This window comes from Phocoena sinus, chromosome 15 (assembly GCF_008692025.1).
Source record: "Phocoena sinus isolate mPhoSin1 chromosome 15, mPhoSin1.pri, whole genome shotgun sequence".
Lineage (NCBI taxonomy): Eukaryota > Metazoa > Chordata > Mammalia > Artiodactyla > Phocoenidae > Phocoena > Phocoena sinus.
The window spans coordinates 588,944-604,325 of record NC_045777.1 but is presented as its reverse complement, the minus strand read 5'-3'; the positions used below and the strand labels follow the sequence as shown (position 1 = coordinate 604,325).

General features: G+C 62.8%; 1 protein-coding gene across 4 annotated transcripts in view; it reads right to left on the bottom strand.

The window, feature by feature from the left end:
* KCNQ2 (potassium voltage-gated channel subfamily Q member 2) overlaps nucleotides 1-4,531 on the bottom strand; it is a 49,501-nt gene extending 44,970 nt beyond the window's left edge. For all 4 annotated transcript variants that reach the window (XM_032605660.1, XM_032605662.1, XM_032605664.1 and 1 more), the window contains exon 1: nucleotides 4,236-4,531. In XM_032605660.1, the coding sequence (XP_032461551.1) occupies nucleotides 4,236-4,531 (296 nt within the window). The remainder of the gene's footprint in view (nucleotides 1-4,235) is intronic.
* Nucleotides 4,532-15,382: the final 10,851 nt, after the last annotated feature.

Here is a 15,382-nt window from a genome sequence, read left to right as displayed (position 1 = left end):
GGCCAGGAGCAGACCCCAGGCCTCACCGTGGACACGCAGGCGCGCAGGGATTAACACAGCCTAGGATTCACTTACTGACCAAAACGGACCGGGAAGAACCCCCTGAGACGCTCCATCCACCACCAGGCTCGGGCTGCGCTCCTGGAAACAATCCGGTCTCTTCACAATCATTCCGGGTTTAGGTGTTTTCCGAGGCGGTGCCCACGTCGAAGCCCCCCGCCGAGTCTCCGTAGAGACTAGTTTCAATGTTTGACTTGTACTGGTTTCTAACAAAACAGATTTTTCTTTGTTCTGATCTGTGAAACTGTCCAGAACGGAGCTTCCTACCGACCCCATTACCTCGAGGACACAGACCGTTTGCGGGAATTCACGACAGTGTAATTAGACACCGTGATTAAGAAACACTTCATTAAAAAACACTTCATTGTCTTATTGTGGGTGAGAAATCCTACGATGAGGCCTGAGGTCTCCAGACAGCCGACTGGGGACAGTCTACTGAGCCCTGGTCTCCCGGGAAACCACAACCCTCCTACCGTTTTCACCTTTGGGGAAATTTCCGTAAGATTCTCCAACTCTTCAATCAATAGACATTTCCTCCCCAGGATTGCAGCGAGGTCTGGGAGCTGAAAGAAGCTGCGAATACAGCCATTCAGACCCCAGTCTCCTCTCAGAAGCAGACACCCAGGGCCACTTGTCCTGGGGCCCCCACGCCCCCTAAGTGCAGTCACACCGAGGAAAAGAGAGGCCAGCATGTGGGCCCACACTTGCCCACCCGAGGGCGGACAGGTGAGAGGGGGCAGCGGGTGGCCTGCACGTGACCAAATGTGGAACCTCACGTGGGTTATCCGAGGCCACGCGGGGGACTGCAGCTGGGCCCTGAGGCCCCAGGCCCCCACCCCGCTGCCCCCAGCCACAGGCCCCGAAATGTCAGCGGCCCCCCGAGACCCACCTGGACGCCATCCGAGGACAGAGGGGGCTCGTTGGACTAGCCCGAGAGAAGGCAGCTCACAAGAGTGAGCCGCTCAGGCGAGCCCCGGCCTCCAGAGGCCAGTCCCTGCCCTGCAGTCACCGGCATTTTCCATCTCACCTATTTCAAACACAGTCTCACCTGGCAACTCCAAGTGGCTTTTGGATGTTGGAAAAGTCAACCGATCTGCACCCCAAGTTCCCATCACTGGGCCGAGACCCCTTCTGTCCAGCGCGAGTGGGGCAACTCAGGAACTCGACCGCCTCAGCCTTGGTTTCCTCACCAGTGAAAATGGGGCCACAAAGTGAGGAACCCCTGAGACCAGCGGACAGCGGGCCGGCCCAGAAGACGTGCGGTTCCCCTCCCGTCCTAACTTGAGCCTTGGGGAGATCCCCCCACCCCCTCACCATGATGGAGCAGCTGCCGCTCCCACCTGTGAGGGGAGGGGGCAGCGCACCCAACCCAGGCTCTCAAAGAACCCCCAAGGGCTTGCCTGAAGCAGATGAGTAGCCCCTGGGGCCCCACTGGCCTGGACACGCATCCCTGAAGTGTTTTGGGGCCTTTTCTGTGGCTCACACCCCCTCTGAGAAACTCATGAAAACCCTAGACCGTAGCTAGAAAATCCTCTCGTGTAAAGACGCCCTGCTCTAGGGGTGCACAGACCCTCGGAGCCCCGAGACCTGCCTGGGGGTGTGAAGGGCAGGCAATGGTGAGCTGAGATGCACCCCTTCCCCACCCCATACGGCCCAGCTCCTCGCAACAGGGTCCCCACTCACTGCGGACGACACCAGCCTGCCCGCCCAGAATCCCGGCCAGGTCTGGGTGAACAGCCACGCGGGGCGGGGACCTGCCCAACCAGGGACTGCTCTCCCTCTCCAGCCGGAGCAGAGGAAGGGACACTGCAGGGGCCTCGGGGCTGGGAGGGGGTCCCGGGCGGGCTCCCCTCAGCCTGGTCCAGGATCTTCCTGACTCAGGGAAGCCTCCCGCCCCCACAGGCAGCAGCAGTGATGGCGATGGCTCCAGGCCCAGAGGCACGTCCATGGAGACAGCCCGTCCGCAAAGGGCAGGGGCACCCGGCCTGATGCCCACCAAGCCCGGGGGCCAGAGGGCGGCCACCTCCCTCCCCACCTCTGACACCCAGAGGGCTCAGCACACCTCTGCCTTCCAGAAGCCAGGCTTTGGTGGAAGGAGGCCCAGGAGGGCAGCTGCCCCAGCCTGCGAGCACTCCCGGCCCCCACTGCCCCTCCCAGGCCCAGCTCAGGAGGGGCTTGAACTGGTTTAATCAACAAACCAAACAGACGAGGGCCAGTCCCTGCTGGGGGGCGGGGGGTGACCGATGAGCAGCAACAGCGGGACAGAGATGTCACCGTTCAGGAGCACCCCCGGGCCAGCGCCAGGACGGTGGAGACCCCACGCGGTGGCCTCCACAATGCCTTGGGGGCAAGGGCAGCTCTGCCCCGTTCACTGCCCCTGGACCCTCACACACTGCAGGCCCACCTGTCCCGACTCGGGCACTCCCGAGGCGGGGGCAACGCAGACCCACACCCAAGAGCAGCTGCCTGGCCCCCAGTCCCCACACTCTGTTCCCAGTTCTGAAGGCTGCAGCTTCCAGGACGCAGGACGCACGGAGGGGCCGGCCACTTCGGGCCTGGGCAGGGAGAGGCCACACAGAGGGGACCCCAGGAAGTGCTGCTGGCGGGGACCTTCGTGCCCAAAGCACAGCAAACCCTCCAGCAGCCGCACCACAGGTCAGACAGGAGCGGGGGCACCGCTGGGCTGTGCCCATACACCAGAGGTCACCTCGGGCCAGGACCTGGTTGACCAGAGCCGGCCCCCGCCCGGCAGGGAGAGGAGGCACGGGGCTCTTCCAAGGAGGAAGAGCGCACCTGGGCATGTCCGCCTCGGGAAGAGCCAGGTCACCTCCCTGGGGCAGGCGGGGGCTGACACAGTGCCAGGGGAGCCTCTGCCTCTTGGGACTCCCGGGGTGGCTCAGCGCTGGGGCTGGGGACAGTGGCCAGGAGGCCTCCAGGGCTGTGGTGACCCCCAGGACACCTATCCCTCCAGCAGCTTGGCATATCCTCCCAGGGTCTTCTCCCCCACCCACAGAGGGTCCGTCCAGAGCACACACTCACAGGTCACAGGCACACTCACGGGCACACACACCCCCATCCCAGGTGGGCACTTGGTCGGAGACGGTTTCCCAGAATCCACCCCTCACTCCCATCCCCAAATGCCTCTTTCTCACAAAATGGCCGAGTCCCGGACCCAGTCTAGCTGGGATGGGAGAGAGCGCCTGTAGGCTCAGAGGCCGTGCTCGCCACCAGCACAGGCACGCGTGCACACACACACACAAACGCCACACGCTCGAACACCCGTGTGCACACAATGCCGGCCTGTGGCCACCAGCCCTGGCGCAGGAGCCAGGAGTTCCCTGAACAACGGGCCCAGGGACACCGACAGCCCTCCCAGGGCCAGGGCTGGTGGCCCCAGGATGGTGGCACCCCCCTTCCTGGGGGTCCACTCTGCAATAAAGGGGGTCTGGAGCCCAGAACGCACGCAGGGGCGTCAGGCATGCACCTGCTCCTCCAGCGAGCAGCGGCAGGGGCTCAAGGCTGTGCTGGGTGGAGGGGAGGGTGGGGCGACGCAGGCCAGGCCAGGGGTGGGTGCAGGCACCACGGGGCAGGAACAGCCAACTAACTACCCTCAGCCCACGGCTGGGGGCGGAGAGTAATGACGGGACCCCTCCGCCATTGCAGCACCCCAGAAGCGCACCCTAGGAGGAGGGCCAACCCCTCCCCCCATTCCCCCTTCTTTGAGGGAACCCATCTAGAGGGGGCCCTCTAGGAGTCCAGATCCAGTGACAGGACGGGCAGCGCCGCCCTCCCTCCCTGGTCGGCCCTTTGTTCGGTGCAGTGGCCGTGGGGAGGGGCCTCTCAGGGCTGAGGAGGGGAGGCTGGGGCGCTGCACATCTCCCCATCCTGCGGGGGAGGGACTGATGCAACCCAACCAGGCCGCTGGCGGGCGCGGGAGGGGGACAGGCGCCCCCACCCCGACCCCAGTACTCCTTCCAACCAGACGTCTCCGAAATTGCTCTCCAACCTCTGTCCTTCTCTTGAACCAAGGGACCCCAGGCACACGGTGTGACCGACGCGGGCGCTCGGACACACACGGAGGCCCTCGTAGCCCGCAGCTGTGCGCCCACGGGCCACCAGCGGCCGATCGCCCGGGTGCCTCGCGACCCGCGCCCGCCGCCCGGGTGGGCACTCACACGTAGGCGTGGTAGATGAAAGCCCAGCCGCGCGGCCGCTCCAACACGTTGTAGAGGAAATTCTGCAGCTTGCGGTAGAAGGCGTTGCGCTTGGGGGGCTTCCCGGCGCCCGCGCCGCCCGCGCGCGGCTTACTCAGGATGCTGCCGCGCTTGGGGGCCTCGGAGCCGGCGATGAGCAGCGCGCCGTCTCGGGTGGAGTCGGGCGCGCCGGGGTCCAGCCCCACGAAGCCCACCTTGAGCTTCTTCTCCCCGCTCGGGCCGGGGTACACGCCGCCGTTGCGAGACTTCTGCACCATGGTGCCGGGCGGCGCCCGGGCGGGCGCGGGCTCAGCGGGGGCGGCGCGCGGGGGGCGGCGCAGGCCCGAGCCCAGTTCCCCGGCCCTGGAGCCGCATGGCCAGGCGGCGGCGGCGGCGGCGGCGGCGGCGGCGGCGGCGGCGGCGGCGGCTCCGCGCTCCTGCCGGGCCCGGGCCGCGCGCGGGGACGCTGCGGCCCCCTCGCTCCGCGCGCGCCTGGGCGCCTGGCCCGCGGCCGCGCCGGCTCCGCCCGCCGCCTCGCCCCGCCCCCCCACCTCCGTTAACTCCTGCGCCGCCGCCCCGGCCGCGGGAGGGAAGGGGAGGAGAGGAGGGGGAAGAAAGAGGAGGGAGGGTGAGGCTGCGCCACCCCGCCGACCTCTTCCCGCCCCTCCGGCCACGTGTGCCCTGACGAGGGGATCCGGCGCCCTGGTCCCCTCTGGGGTGGGCAGGACCGGGCAGGCACACGCCTGAGCAGAGACCCCAGCTCTCCCCGGGATCCCCAGGCGGTGCGACAGGCCCCAGGTGAATCCTTACCAGCTGGGCCCGGACTGGACCCCTTGGAGCCGGGGAGGCCAGGCTCTGTGTTAGAAGGCCCAGCTCCCCGGGACCTCATGCTCCTGGCCTCTAGATGGGCCAGGCATGAGGACGCTTTAGACCCCAGGCCCTTGGTTGTGCAGGGAGGAAGGAAGGTTGTGCAGGGAGGTTGTACAGGGAGGAAGGAAGTGTGGAGACTCCCTTCCTAAGAGGTAGCGTGAACTGGACCTTGGAGAGGACGTCCCCGCGGGGGAGACAGCTGGGGAAGGTGGGGGTTTGTAGAGGCTTCTCGGCAGGAAGGAGGGTCAGGAAGCTCAGACCTGAGAGACACCCCGGGGAGCCTTGAAGTCCCCCAAGGGGCCTGGGATTTGTTCTGCAGACCCCAAAGAGGCCCGAGGCAGGGGCAGGGGACTGGAGAGTGGGCCCCAGGGCAAGACCTAGGCCTCAGGAGAGCAGGCTCTGGACGCAGACGGCAGCGTGTCCCCTTGGCGGGGAGTGGGCAGAGTTGGCCTCCCCTGTGGCTGTGGGTGTCCTGGGGGGTCACTCAGGAACCTGCTGCTGGAAGGCCAGGGGGCTCATTCCTCAGCTCCCGAGGGGCCCCTGCACACTCGATGCTGTCGCTCCTCACAATGCCCCCCCGGACCCCCCATCTGCACACCTAGGACGGTGTTGGCTTCAGGGGCCCCTCCTGACTACACCCAGACCCCTCCCACATTCACCTGGCATCGTGGGATGTACCAAGCGAAAGGCCCTGTTTAGTAGCTGGTGATGCCCTCACCGGTAACGGCTGCTAACACAGGACCCCTGGCGCCAGGTCAGCTGTGTCGTTTGCCCTTTGGGTTCCAAAGGCATTGGCGTGGTTTTGTTTTTCTTCAGTTGGGCAGAAAGCATAACGGACAGTGCAGGCACAGGGCTAAGTCATCTAGAATGTTGGAGAGACCACAGCGCATGCCACACCCACACCTGTGAACACAGGTGCATCCCAGGGGCCACACTCCTGACCCCCACCTCCCTGCCTCCAGGCCTGCTCACTAGCTACAATCTCCAGCGTTAGGTGGGTTCTCCCCCGCTGAGCCCAGGCCGAGGGAGGAGACAGAGGCCCTGGATTACGAATGGGAAGAAGGGGCCACTGCGTCCCGCATGCACTGGGTCTGCACGGGGGTGACGTCTGGGGGACACACATGCTCAGTCCTCAGAAACTGGGCAAAACACCTGGGACTCAGACGTGCAGACACCACGAGGGCTGGGCCACCCCCTCCTGCTGAGGGGAGGCCTCCCAGACCCTGGGGTGCCACCTGGGCTGAGCATGGTCCCTCCCTGGGGGAGCCCCTCCCCAGGGTTGGATGGAGAGCAACGTGAGCCCACGGTTAGCGTGGCTCACCGAGGATGAAGGTGTCACCTGTGCGGGGGCATTGAGACAGCAGCAAGGTTTGAGCTCGGCGTTCCAGGGCACTGAGCAGGCAGAAAGGACGGCACGTCCCTGAGGTCCGAGGGGCCCCTGGCTGCCTTCGTGACCTCCTGGGGGAGGCGGTGCTGAGAGGGAGCCCCCACCCGGCTGGAAGGGGACTGGGCTCGGTTGCAGGCATCCCCCACCTCCCCGAGCCCCTGCTCGCTTGTCTACGGTGGCGTTGGCACCAAGAGCTTCACCGCATCTCTTGGAGGTTCCGGAAGGCGAACACCGCGTCAAGGTTTGAAAACCTCTGCTTCCTCTGTTTAGGGTGTCCTTTCCGTGATCATTTGTGTTTTCAATTTTATGTCTTGCACACCACGGGCTGTGCACTGTTAGCAGTCTGGTCCCCAGCGCCCCCAGCCCTGCCACCTACGCAAAGCAGGTCGTTGCAAAGAGTCAGTCGGGGTGAATTTCATGCAAGTGACAGAAATTCCATTTATTTAAAAATAGATGGGAAAAGCTTTCAGGCTCAAGCCATCTTTGCCAAGACTGCACTGACGGGATCCAGAGAAGGGGAGTGGAAAAATTCGGATGCACGCGATGCCCAGCCCCAGTTTGGGGAGAAAGCTTCCACCGGGACTCTGGGGCGGCCGCTGCCCAGGCCGGGCGCTGTCCTTTCAGCACCACCCCAGAACCTTCTGAGCCCAGCCCAGTCTTCTTTTGCCCTCTCCCCTGGCCTCCTCCTCCTGTCCGCCACATCACCGGCTACACTGCGCTGTCACATCAGAGGCCAGCTCAGAGTCTCACCCCCTGCCCCCCAGTACTCCTGTGTGTTCCCTTCCTGTGGGGGAGCTCACCACGCAGGGCTGTGACCTTGCTTCCCGGCCCGGCTCCCCTGCCTTTGGGTGCATCTCACTCACCGTCGTGTCCCCCAGAGCCTGGCACCGATGAGGCCCACGCTGTGAGGTCAGGGCATGTCACAGCGGCTGGTGTCGGAGGCCATATGGAAGCATCTGGATCATCCCCTCTTTGGGAACCTTCATGGTGACCCCTCCCACGGCTCAGACCACGGGCTCAGCATTTCCCGGGAAGCCGCTTCTCCACAAGCCCAGGGGTTGTGACTCTAGCTTCACAACAGACAGACGGTGGAACCAGAAGACTTCAGAGCACAGGGGAGTGAGTGGAGAGGACGCAGGCTTCCCCTGGCCGTCCGTCCCGTCCGTCTGTCTGAGGGCCACCAGCGGCAAGGTCCCGCAGGCCGTCCCCGGGGGAGGCAGCTCTGGCACCCTGCTGTGGGATCCCTTTTTGTTCAGCCCCGTCTGATGCTTTGTTGACACCTGTGGTCACCAAAAATATACTTACATCCCAGTGTTCAGCCACGCTCAAGTTCATGGCCAGTGACCACGTGGACATGAGGGGCAGACCCTGAAAAGCAGAGTTTCCTGTTTCACCACCACCCCATTTCCTCCCGGTAGAAAAGAAGCAAGCTGCTTTCCCAACCACACCGCCTCCAGAAAAACAGATGGTCCCCCAGAGGCCCAGAGGGAAAACTCCACCAGGCCGAGAAACAAGACAATTTGGGGAAATGAGAAGAGACAGGTTCTCAATCACATAACCTGGGTCAGGGCTGTTGTCGTCTTAGTGCTATGATTTGGGCAACAGGAAGCACCTACCCAGACAGAAAGTCCCACCCCCTCCAAGGAATTTTCCATTATTAGGAGGAAGGGCTGTATTATTTATCCAGCTCATGGAGGGAAAAAAGAAGTGAGGAAAAATTCAAGATATGAAAGCATTGATTTTTTTAAAACATCTTGCACTAAAGTCAATATAAATTTAATTTATAGGGTTTTCTTTTAAAGGCTCAGAACCCTCAACAAGCTTCCCGAGCCCCAGCTAACTGCACGCGGGAGCTGACCTGCATTTCTCAGCCGCCAATAACACCTCGACACCAGGAGTCCTTGGTCGCCTGTGGCAGCGGAGACAGGCTGGGCAGCAGAGGTGGCCCTGGAGGCGTCCAGATGGGTGGGAACCATCGTGTGGGTTCTGGGCTCTCAAGGGGGCCCCCCTTGGCCATCTGCCCTCAGGCTCCGCCCCCACTCTCTGCGGGGGACCCGTTTCCGGGAGCAAGGGGTACGGGGGGTTTGTTTGGGAGGCTGTGCCTTTTGTCATCTCTGAGGTGTGATCCAGGCCCCACCAGCGCTCTCTCTCTCCCCGAGTCAATGCTCCCATGACCCACTTTCCTCGCCGTGGCCTCTTTACCTGTGTGACCTGGCCCAGCGGTCGCAGACCCCCACCTCTCTACCCCACGTCCCTTCCTCCCAGCTCCCCGCCCTGGGCACACGACAGCTTCAAGGACCCTCAAGCAGGTAAAGGGGGCTTTGAATATACTCTTCCCTCTGGCAGGAATGCTGTTCCCTCCATTAGCACCCGAAGGTCCCTGTGGTTCTCAGGGAGGCCCTGCTTGTGGATCTCCCCTGAGGTGTGACTCCAGCCCCAGCTCTCAGGTTCCCCATCACAGTCTGAAACTGTGTTACTTATTGGCTCACCACCTGTTCATCCCCCAACCCCACTAGACGGGGAGCTCAAGAGGATGGTGCCACACTCACGGCCCCGTGCACACACGTATAGCCTCATGCACACAGCCCCGTGCACACTCTCACGGCCCCTGGCCCAGCCCACAGAAGCTGCTCGTCAACATTCCCTGACTGAGTGAACACATTTTTCTAGAGCTAGATGTTGCTTGGAGCCTCTAGCCAGGATGGGTCCCTGATGACCAGCCTGGGGCTTGTGTGGCTTAGGGTCTGCCCAGGTAGATCACAGGCAGATGTGAGCTGGAGTGCGATGCCGTGGAGACAGGCTGCCCACCAGCAGAGCGGTCAGCCACCCTGCCCACACACGGGCGTGGGCACCTGGGTCCTGGCTGCCAGCCCACCGCCAGCCCCGGCTCGCTTGAGTGCCCGGCTTGCTTGGCCAGATGTCCAGTAGGCTTTGGACAGAGCTGTCCAGCCTGGGGCAGGGCCCGTGGGTTGTCAGAGTCCCCCCCACCCCCGGCCCCCTCACCCAGGACAAGGTCACCACACACTAAGCCAGGGAGGTGGGACAGAAAGGCTGGACTCTTGGACCAGCAAAACCAGGACACATCAGCCTAGACAGAGCTGGAGCCCTCAGCCAGCACCACGGGCTCAGGCAGGGTGGCCCCTGACGAATCACTCCACCAGCAAACGCGGCTCCACCGCACAGCGTTGCCAGAGGCAGGGTGCTGCCGGCTGCGGAGCGTAGCCCTGGGGCGGCCCTGGGGGCTCATCCGAGCTGGTCAAGTGACCTTTGCAGAGCCCAGGGGTCCTCGTTGGTCGAGTGAAGAGAAATGGCTCCCGCCTCATGGGGCTGCCGGGGGGTGCTGAAAGGAGGCGACCCTGAAAACACCACCCAGCACAGAGCAGCATCCATGAAACAGCAGGGAGATATATGGTGACCCCAGCCCTGGCTTAGAAGCACCCTCTTCCTTGGTTTCTTACAGACCCTCCCCCATGGGAGAGTCCCCCAGCTCAGACACGCTGACCCCCTCCCTTCTTGGCATCCACCCACAGACATGACATCCACTTAGGCCAGTCATTCTTACCCAGGGCAGCTTTGTTCCCCAAGGGACATCTGTAACGTCTGGAGACATTTTTGGGTGTCATGATGGGCACAGGTGCTATTGGCATCTAATGGGTAGAGGCACAGAACAGGCTCCTCACCCCCACAACAGAGAATTATCTATCCCTGGATGTCAATAGTGATGAGGTTAAGACACCATGATTTAGGTTAACAAGGTCTTCTCTCAAGTTGCAAATATTTCCGAGGAGTTAGCCATTCACCCCTTAGTATAAAATAGTGCCAACAAATGGATTTTCTCCCTAAAGCTCCTAATAATACCCAAGCCAAGGGATGAGAATTTTCACGGCAGGAGTCCACAGTGTTGGGAAGGAGAGCAACTCTCCCCGACCCCAGGAAGGGCTTTGGGCAGGGCAAGCATCTGTGTGAGGGGCACACTTGCCAAGAGGCAACAGGACGGCTCATCATCAGAGCTCGACAGAGTAACCCTCGGTTTTCCATGTTGCTATTTTCTAGCCTGATGACAGAATCTACCTTGACACCATGCAGAATAGTGCAGTCTTTGCTTCTGTTTCACGGCTCTGTCTGTGTGTAACTGGGCAAGGTGCTGGACCTCTCTGGCCCTCGTAAATGATACCACAGGCTTGTTGCAACCATTCACGGAGTTAAGGTTTGCATAGCACTTAGAACAATGTCTGGCATGAGTAAGCATTATATAAGCTTTAAAGTAAAAATAAATGAATCGATTCCAGGGCTGGCTCTGCAATCCTGCATTTCCAACATGTACCACCTTCCTCAACACTTGGGGGGAGGACCCTGGGTTTCCAGAGACACACAGTAAAGAAGGGATGAGAGGACACCAGAGGCACCTAGCATCCCAGAGGCCTCACCCCCACGCCAGCGGAGGCAGCTGCAGGCTTCCAAGAGAGCCGGGGCTCAGGGGAGCGCCATCTAATACAGACCCCAGCCCTAAAGGTGCGCAGAGCACCCATCCAGGTCCTGCCCACTCTGAGGGGCAAGAGGTTTGCTCAGAGGCCAGAGATGGAAGGGGACATTTCACAAGCTCCCACCGTGGGGTTCAGAAGCATGATCCCCACCCCCTTCCCTGCCCCTCTTCCCTCCTTTGTTCTGTCCTCCAGCTCCCCTTTTGGCTCAGCTTTGCCGCCGCCCCCCACTTTCTGGGCAGCTGAACCCCTGACACCAGGACCCCAGCCATCTCGAAAGATCCAGCTTCAAACAGCAGCTGGCACGGTCCTTGTCACCAGAGCCCAGGGTGAGCCCTCTGGGCCAGGGAGCTGGGCCCATCCGTCACACGGGGCTGGCACAAGCCCAACCACGGCTCCTATGCCCCCCAGAGCTGCCAGCATCCCTGACAAGAAGATGGCTTCGGAGCCTGGGGCCACTTCACCGAGCATCTTCACGGAGACGGTCCAAAGAGAATGATCTGGTCCCTGCCCCACTGACCCTTCCAGGTCCACCCACTCCGCCTGGGGCGGACACGGAACAGGCAGGGCCTGGGAGCTCTCGCCTCCCCCACCCCTGCTTCCGGCCGCACTCGGCCCGCAGCCCAGGCCCAGCCCCCAGTGTGCGGCTGATTGGACCTCTGTGCTGGTAGCTGATTCGGCCGGGCTCCCAGCCACGAGCCCACGTCTGAGCGGCCCTCGCCCTCCCCAGCCGACCCCCAAAGAGAGACGCCAGGAAAGGAAGCAGCTCCTCTGGACACCAAGCTCCGTTCCTCCCCAACCCACCCAGACCCACCCCAGTGAAGTCATGGGCAGCCAGCGCAGCCCCCAGCCGGCTTCTCCCCGCACGGGCGGGACCGGGGAAGCTCCCCAGCGCCGCTTGAGTCCAGCCACCCACGGCGCCCTGGGCTCAATCCTGACTCCAGCCAGCCAGCCAGCAGTGCAGCTACAGCCGGGACACAGCTTGTGCGGGCGCACACACACACTCGTGCACACGTGTGCACTCACACGCGTGCTCCCTCAAGCACGCACGAGGTGCACGCATGCGCACTCAGCTGCACACATTCGCTGCCCGGGCTCCCGTGGGCTCCAGGACCCCCACCATGTTCTCCCCACACTCCACACAGCCACACGCAGATGTGCACAGCTCCACACCCAGGTCACACTCACACAGGTGTGCACGGCTGGGTACACACACCAGGGGCACTCGTATAACCTGGCACACCCACGGTCCCACTCCGAGACGCACCAGGGCACCCAGGAGGAGACACACCCACAGCCCCCCACAAGGGCGGTCACTCCCTGGCGAGAAGCCCTGGGGTCTGAGGCCGCCATCCAGACACAGGACTGTCACCACCAGGGTCACCCAGGTCCCTGGGGGAGGGAGGGAAGGTGCTTCCTGTCTTGAGGGCAGGGCGCCAGGAGCCCTGGAGAGACAAGGGCAGGAGACAGACCAGATGTGGCCGGCTCAGCAGGACCCTGCAGCCCCGAGGACCCATGAACTTTTCGGAGGTACCCAAAGTGCAGATTGAAGCTGCCAGTTGGGTCCTGGCAGATCTTGCTTTCAATTATTCCCCAGCCCAGCAGAGGGTGGAAGACCCGGCCCCGGGCCTCAGCTTCAGGGGGCAATCGCCCAGCCCTGTGGCCCCCACGTCCTGCGTGGCAGTCCAGACATCCAAGCCCAGTGTGAGCGCTGGTCTGTGCCCCCCGCTCGGGTCCTGGCCCTGAGGCTGTACCCCCGCCTGCACCCCAGGGTGCCCTGTCCGGGCTGTGGTGCCACCCACCCTGTCCACCCACCCTCCGCCTCTGAAGCTGACGCCCCGACCCCAAGGCCCAGTGGACCCCGCCCCCTACCCTGCTTCCCTGCCCCACCCCCCACCAGACCAAAGGGAGGGGCCCCCATGCCCTCCGCTCACCGCGCAGCCTCAGCCCGGACTCCGATGGCCGTGCCGGGAGCTGGACAGCAGCGGAGGCGGGCCAGGAGGCAGCTGCGCAAGCTCTGCGAGCACCTGACCGCAGGGGGTTCCTCCACCCACCATCTGCTTTGTCCCGCAGGCGGTGGGTGGAGCGGGGCAGGAACCAGCGCCCTCACCGCCTGCACTATTGCCCAGATCAGAGGCTCTCAGAGTTAGGTCCAGGCACCCCGGGGACTGAGAGCCCTCCAGAAGGCCCTCAAGATCAGACTGTTCTCCCAGTAACGCCAAGGCCTTGGCTTTGTCCCGCCCGTCCCCCCTTGTACAGTGGGGTTTTCAGAGCCATGCGATGTGTGACGACTGCGCTGTGTGACCTTGAGTTTTAAATATTTCTGCTTTCCTTTCCGGTGCACCAAGTCTATGGCTACCACCTCAGTGGTGTCTGACCTGCGAGGGTTTGAGAACCGACACCCAGAGTGTGACGCTGGGCCTCTGCCATCCCACCCAGCCCTCCCCTCCGGCTGCCAGTCCCGAGGTGTGGCCAGTGCCCACCCTCCCCCTGAAGCCCCTCCCGCTGAGTGTGTTTGGCTCCCGGAACAGCCCAGAGACCCAGGCCCCTGCGCACTCCATCTCTGCAGGGGGCTGCTGGTGGGGGACCCCCCCCCCCAGGTCAGCAGAAAAATCCTGGGAGAGGTGCTGCATGTGCTGCCCCCACGTGGGCACCTGGAGGTCCTGCATGTCCCCGAGAGTGAGGTCCGGATTTCTCTTCCTCTGCCCTGGGGAACCCCACCCTGATCAAGGCACAGGGATGCAGAGAGGTCCAGTGCCCTGCCAGGCAACAGACTAGGAGCTGCACCTTCCTGGGGCTGCCTTAATCACTCCATCCCCGAAGGGGGCCCAAGGCCCCCTCCAAGACCCTCTGAGAAGCCCCACCCTCCACTGTGGCAGGGACCCTCATCTTCCTCAGACTCCAGTGGGAGTGGAGAAGTGCTCCCACCTCTGTCCTCACACTGTCCTGAGAGTCCATGAGCCTGGAATGATCTGTGTCCCCCACCCCAGGAACACACTCACCTGCGGGGGGTGGGAAGTATGGCTGAAATCCCCCCGCCCTTGGCATCTGGACCACAACAGCCGCTTGGACCAGAGGGTGAGGGTCCCCCCAGGGACCACGCTGGGGGGCTTCCTTTGACCCCAGCCGGGGGCTGGATTCATTCTTACCCTGTCTCATGCTGACAGATTTCTCTGGCTTGACCCCAATTCTAACTGGGCCAAGTGTAAAAGGACAGCTTCCTGGGACAGACAGCTGGCAGGGTCACAGCAGGTTGGCCCGGGGGGCCCAGGACGAGCCGCAGCTCAGGAGAGTGGCAGGGGCACCCAGTTTCCTTGGGTAGGGCCACCAGATAAAACACACCAACAAGTGTGAATCTCAGGTAAGCAGTAAATACTTCTTCAGTGTACATAGTGTATGGGACATATTTATGTTAAAAAATTATCCACTGTTTATCTGAAATCCAGATTTGCCTGGGGTTCTGTGTCTCTGTTTGCCTACTCAAGCTGCCTTCCTTGGAGGCCTCTGAGGGTCAGCCCAGACCCTTCGCATGGGGGTCTACAGGCCGCCAGCACCGGGGAAGTGGGTCCCAGTCCACACTCGGCTTGACTAGTCTGGTGCCCTTCGTCTGGTCCTACTCTCCCTTCATGCGCCCTCCGGGGGCCCATCCCCACGTTGGGACTGGGTGGGGAGACGCCACCCCTGAACCCCAGCACCCATCTGTCCTGGCTGGCCCCTCACTCGGTGGCATAATTCCCATCACCACCCAGGGCGGTGGGCTGGATATGCTCCCAAAGAGTTCAGGCCTCAGGCCCTGGAACCTGTGATGTGACAAGTGTCAAGAAAGTGTTTTGCAGAGGTGACTAAGTCAGGGACCTTGAGTGGAGATGATCCTGGATTATCCAGGGGGGTCTTCAGTGACCTCCCTTATAAGCGGTTGACAGAGGAGATTTGACCCGGAGGAGAGACCATGTGACCATGGAGGCAGAGACTGGGGGCATGTGGCCACAAGCCAAGGGACTTCGGCAGCCACCAGGAGCTGCAAGAGGCACGGACCGGACCCTCCCCCACAGCCTCTGGCCACGCTGGATCTTGTCCCAGGGGTACTAGACTGTGGGAGGGTCCATTTCTGTCGTTTTAAGCTTCCAACTTGAGGCCCATTTGTTGCTGCAGCCCCAGGGGACTGATACACTAGGGGACCCTGTGGTTGGCCTGCTGCTCACCCTGGAGGGGACGCCCCACAGCCCAGTTCCCGCTGCAGGCGGGCAAGTCTGCACTGCGCCCGCAGTCAGGGATCCGCTCAGCCCCGCCCTGAGCTCCATCTGCAGCACCAACACCCGGCTCGGGCTAGGCGCTGCTTTCTGCAAGCAGGGAGAGCTGGGCAGCGAGCCCTCCCTCCCCCCTCCAGCGTG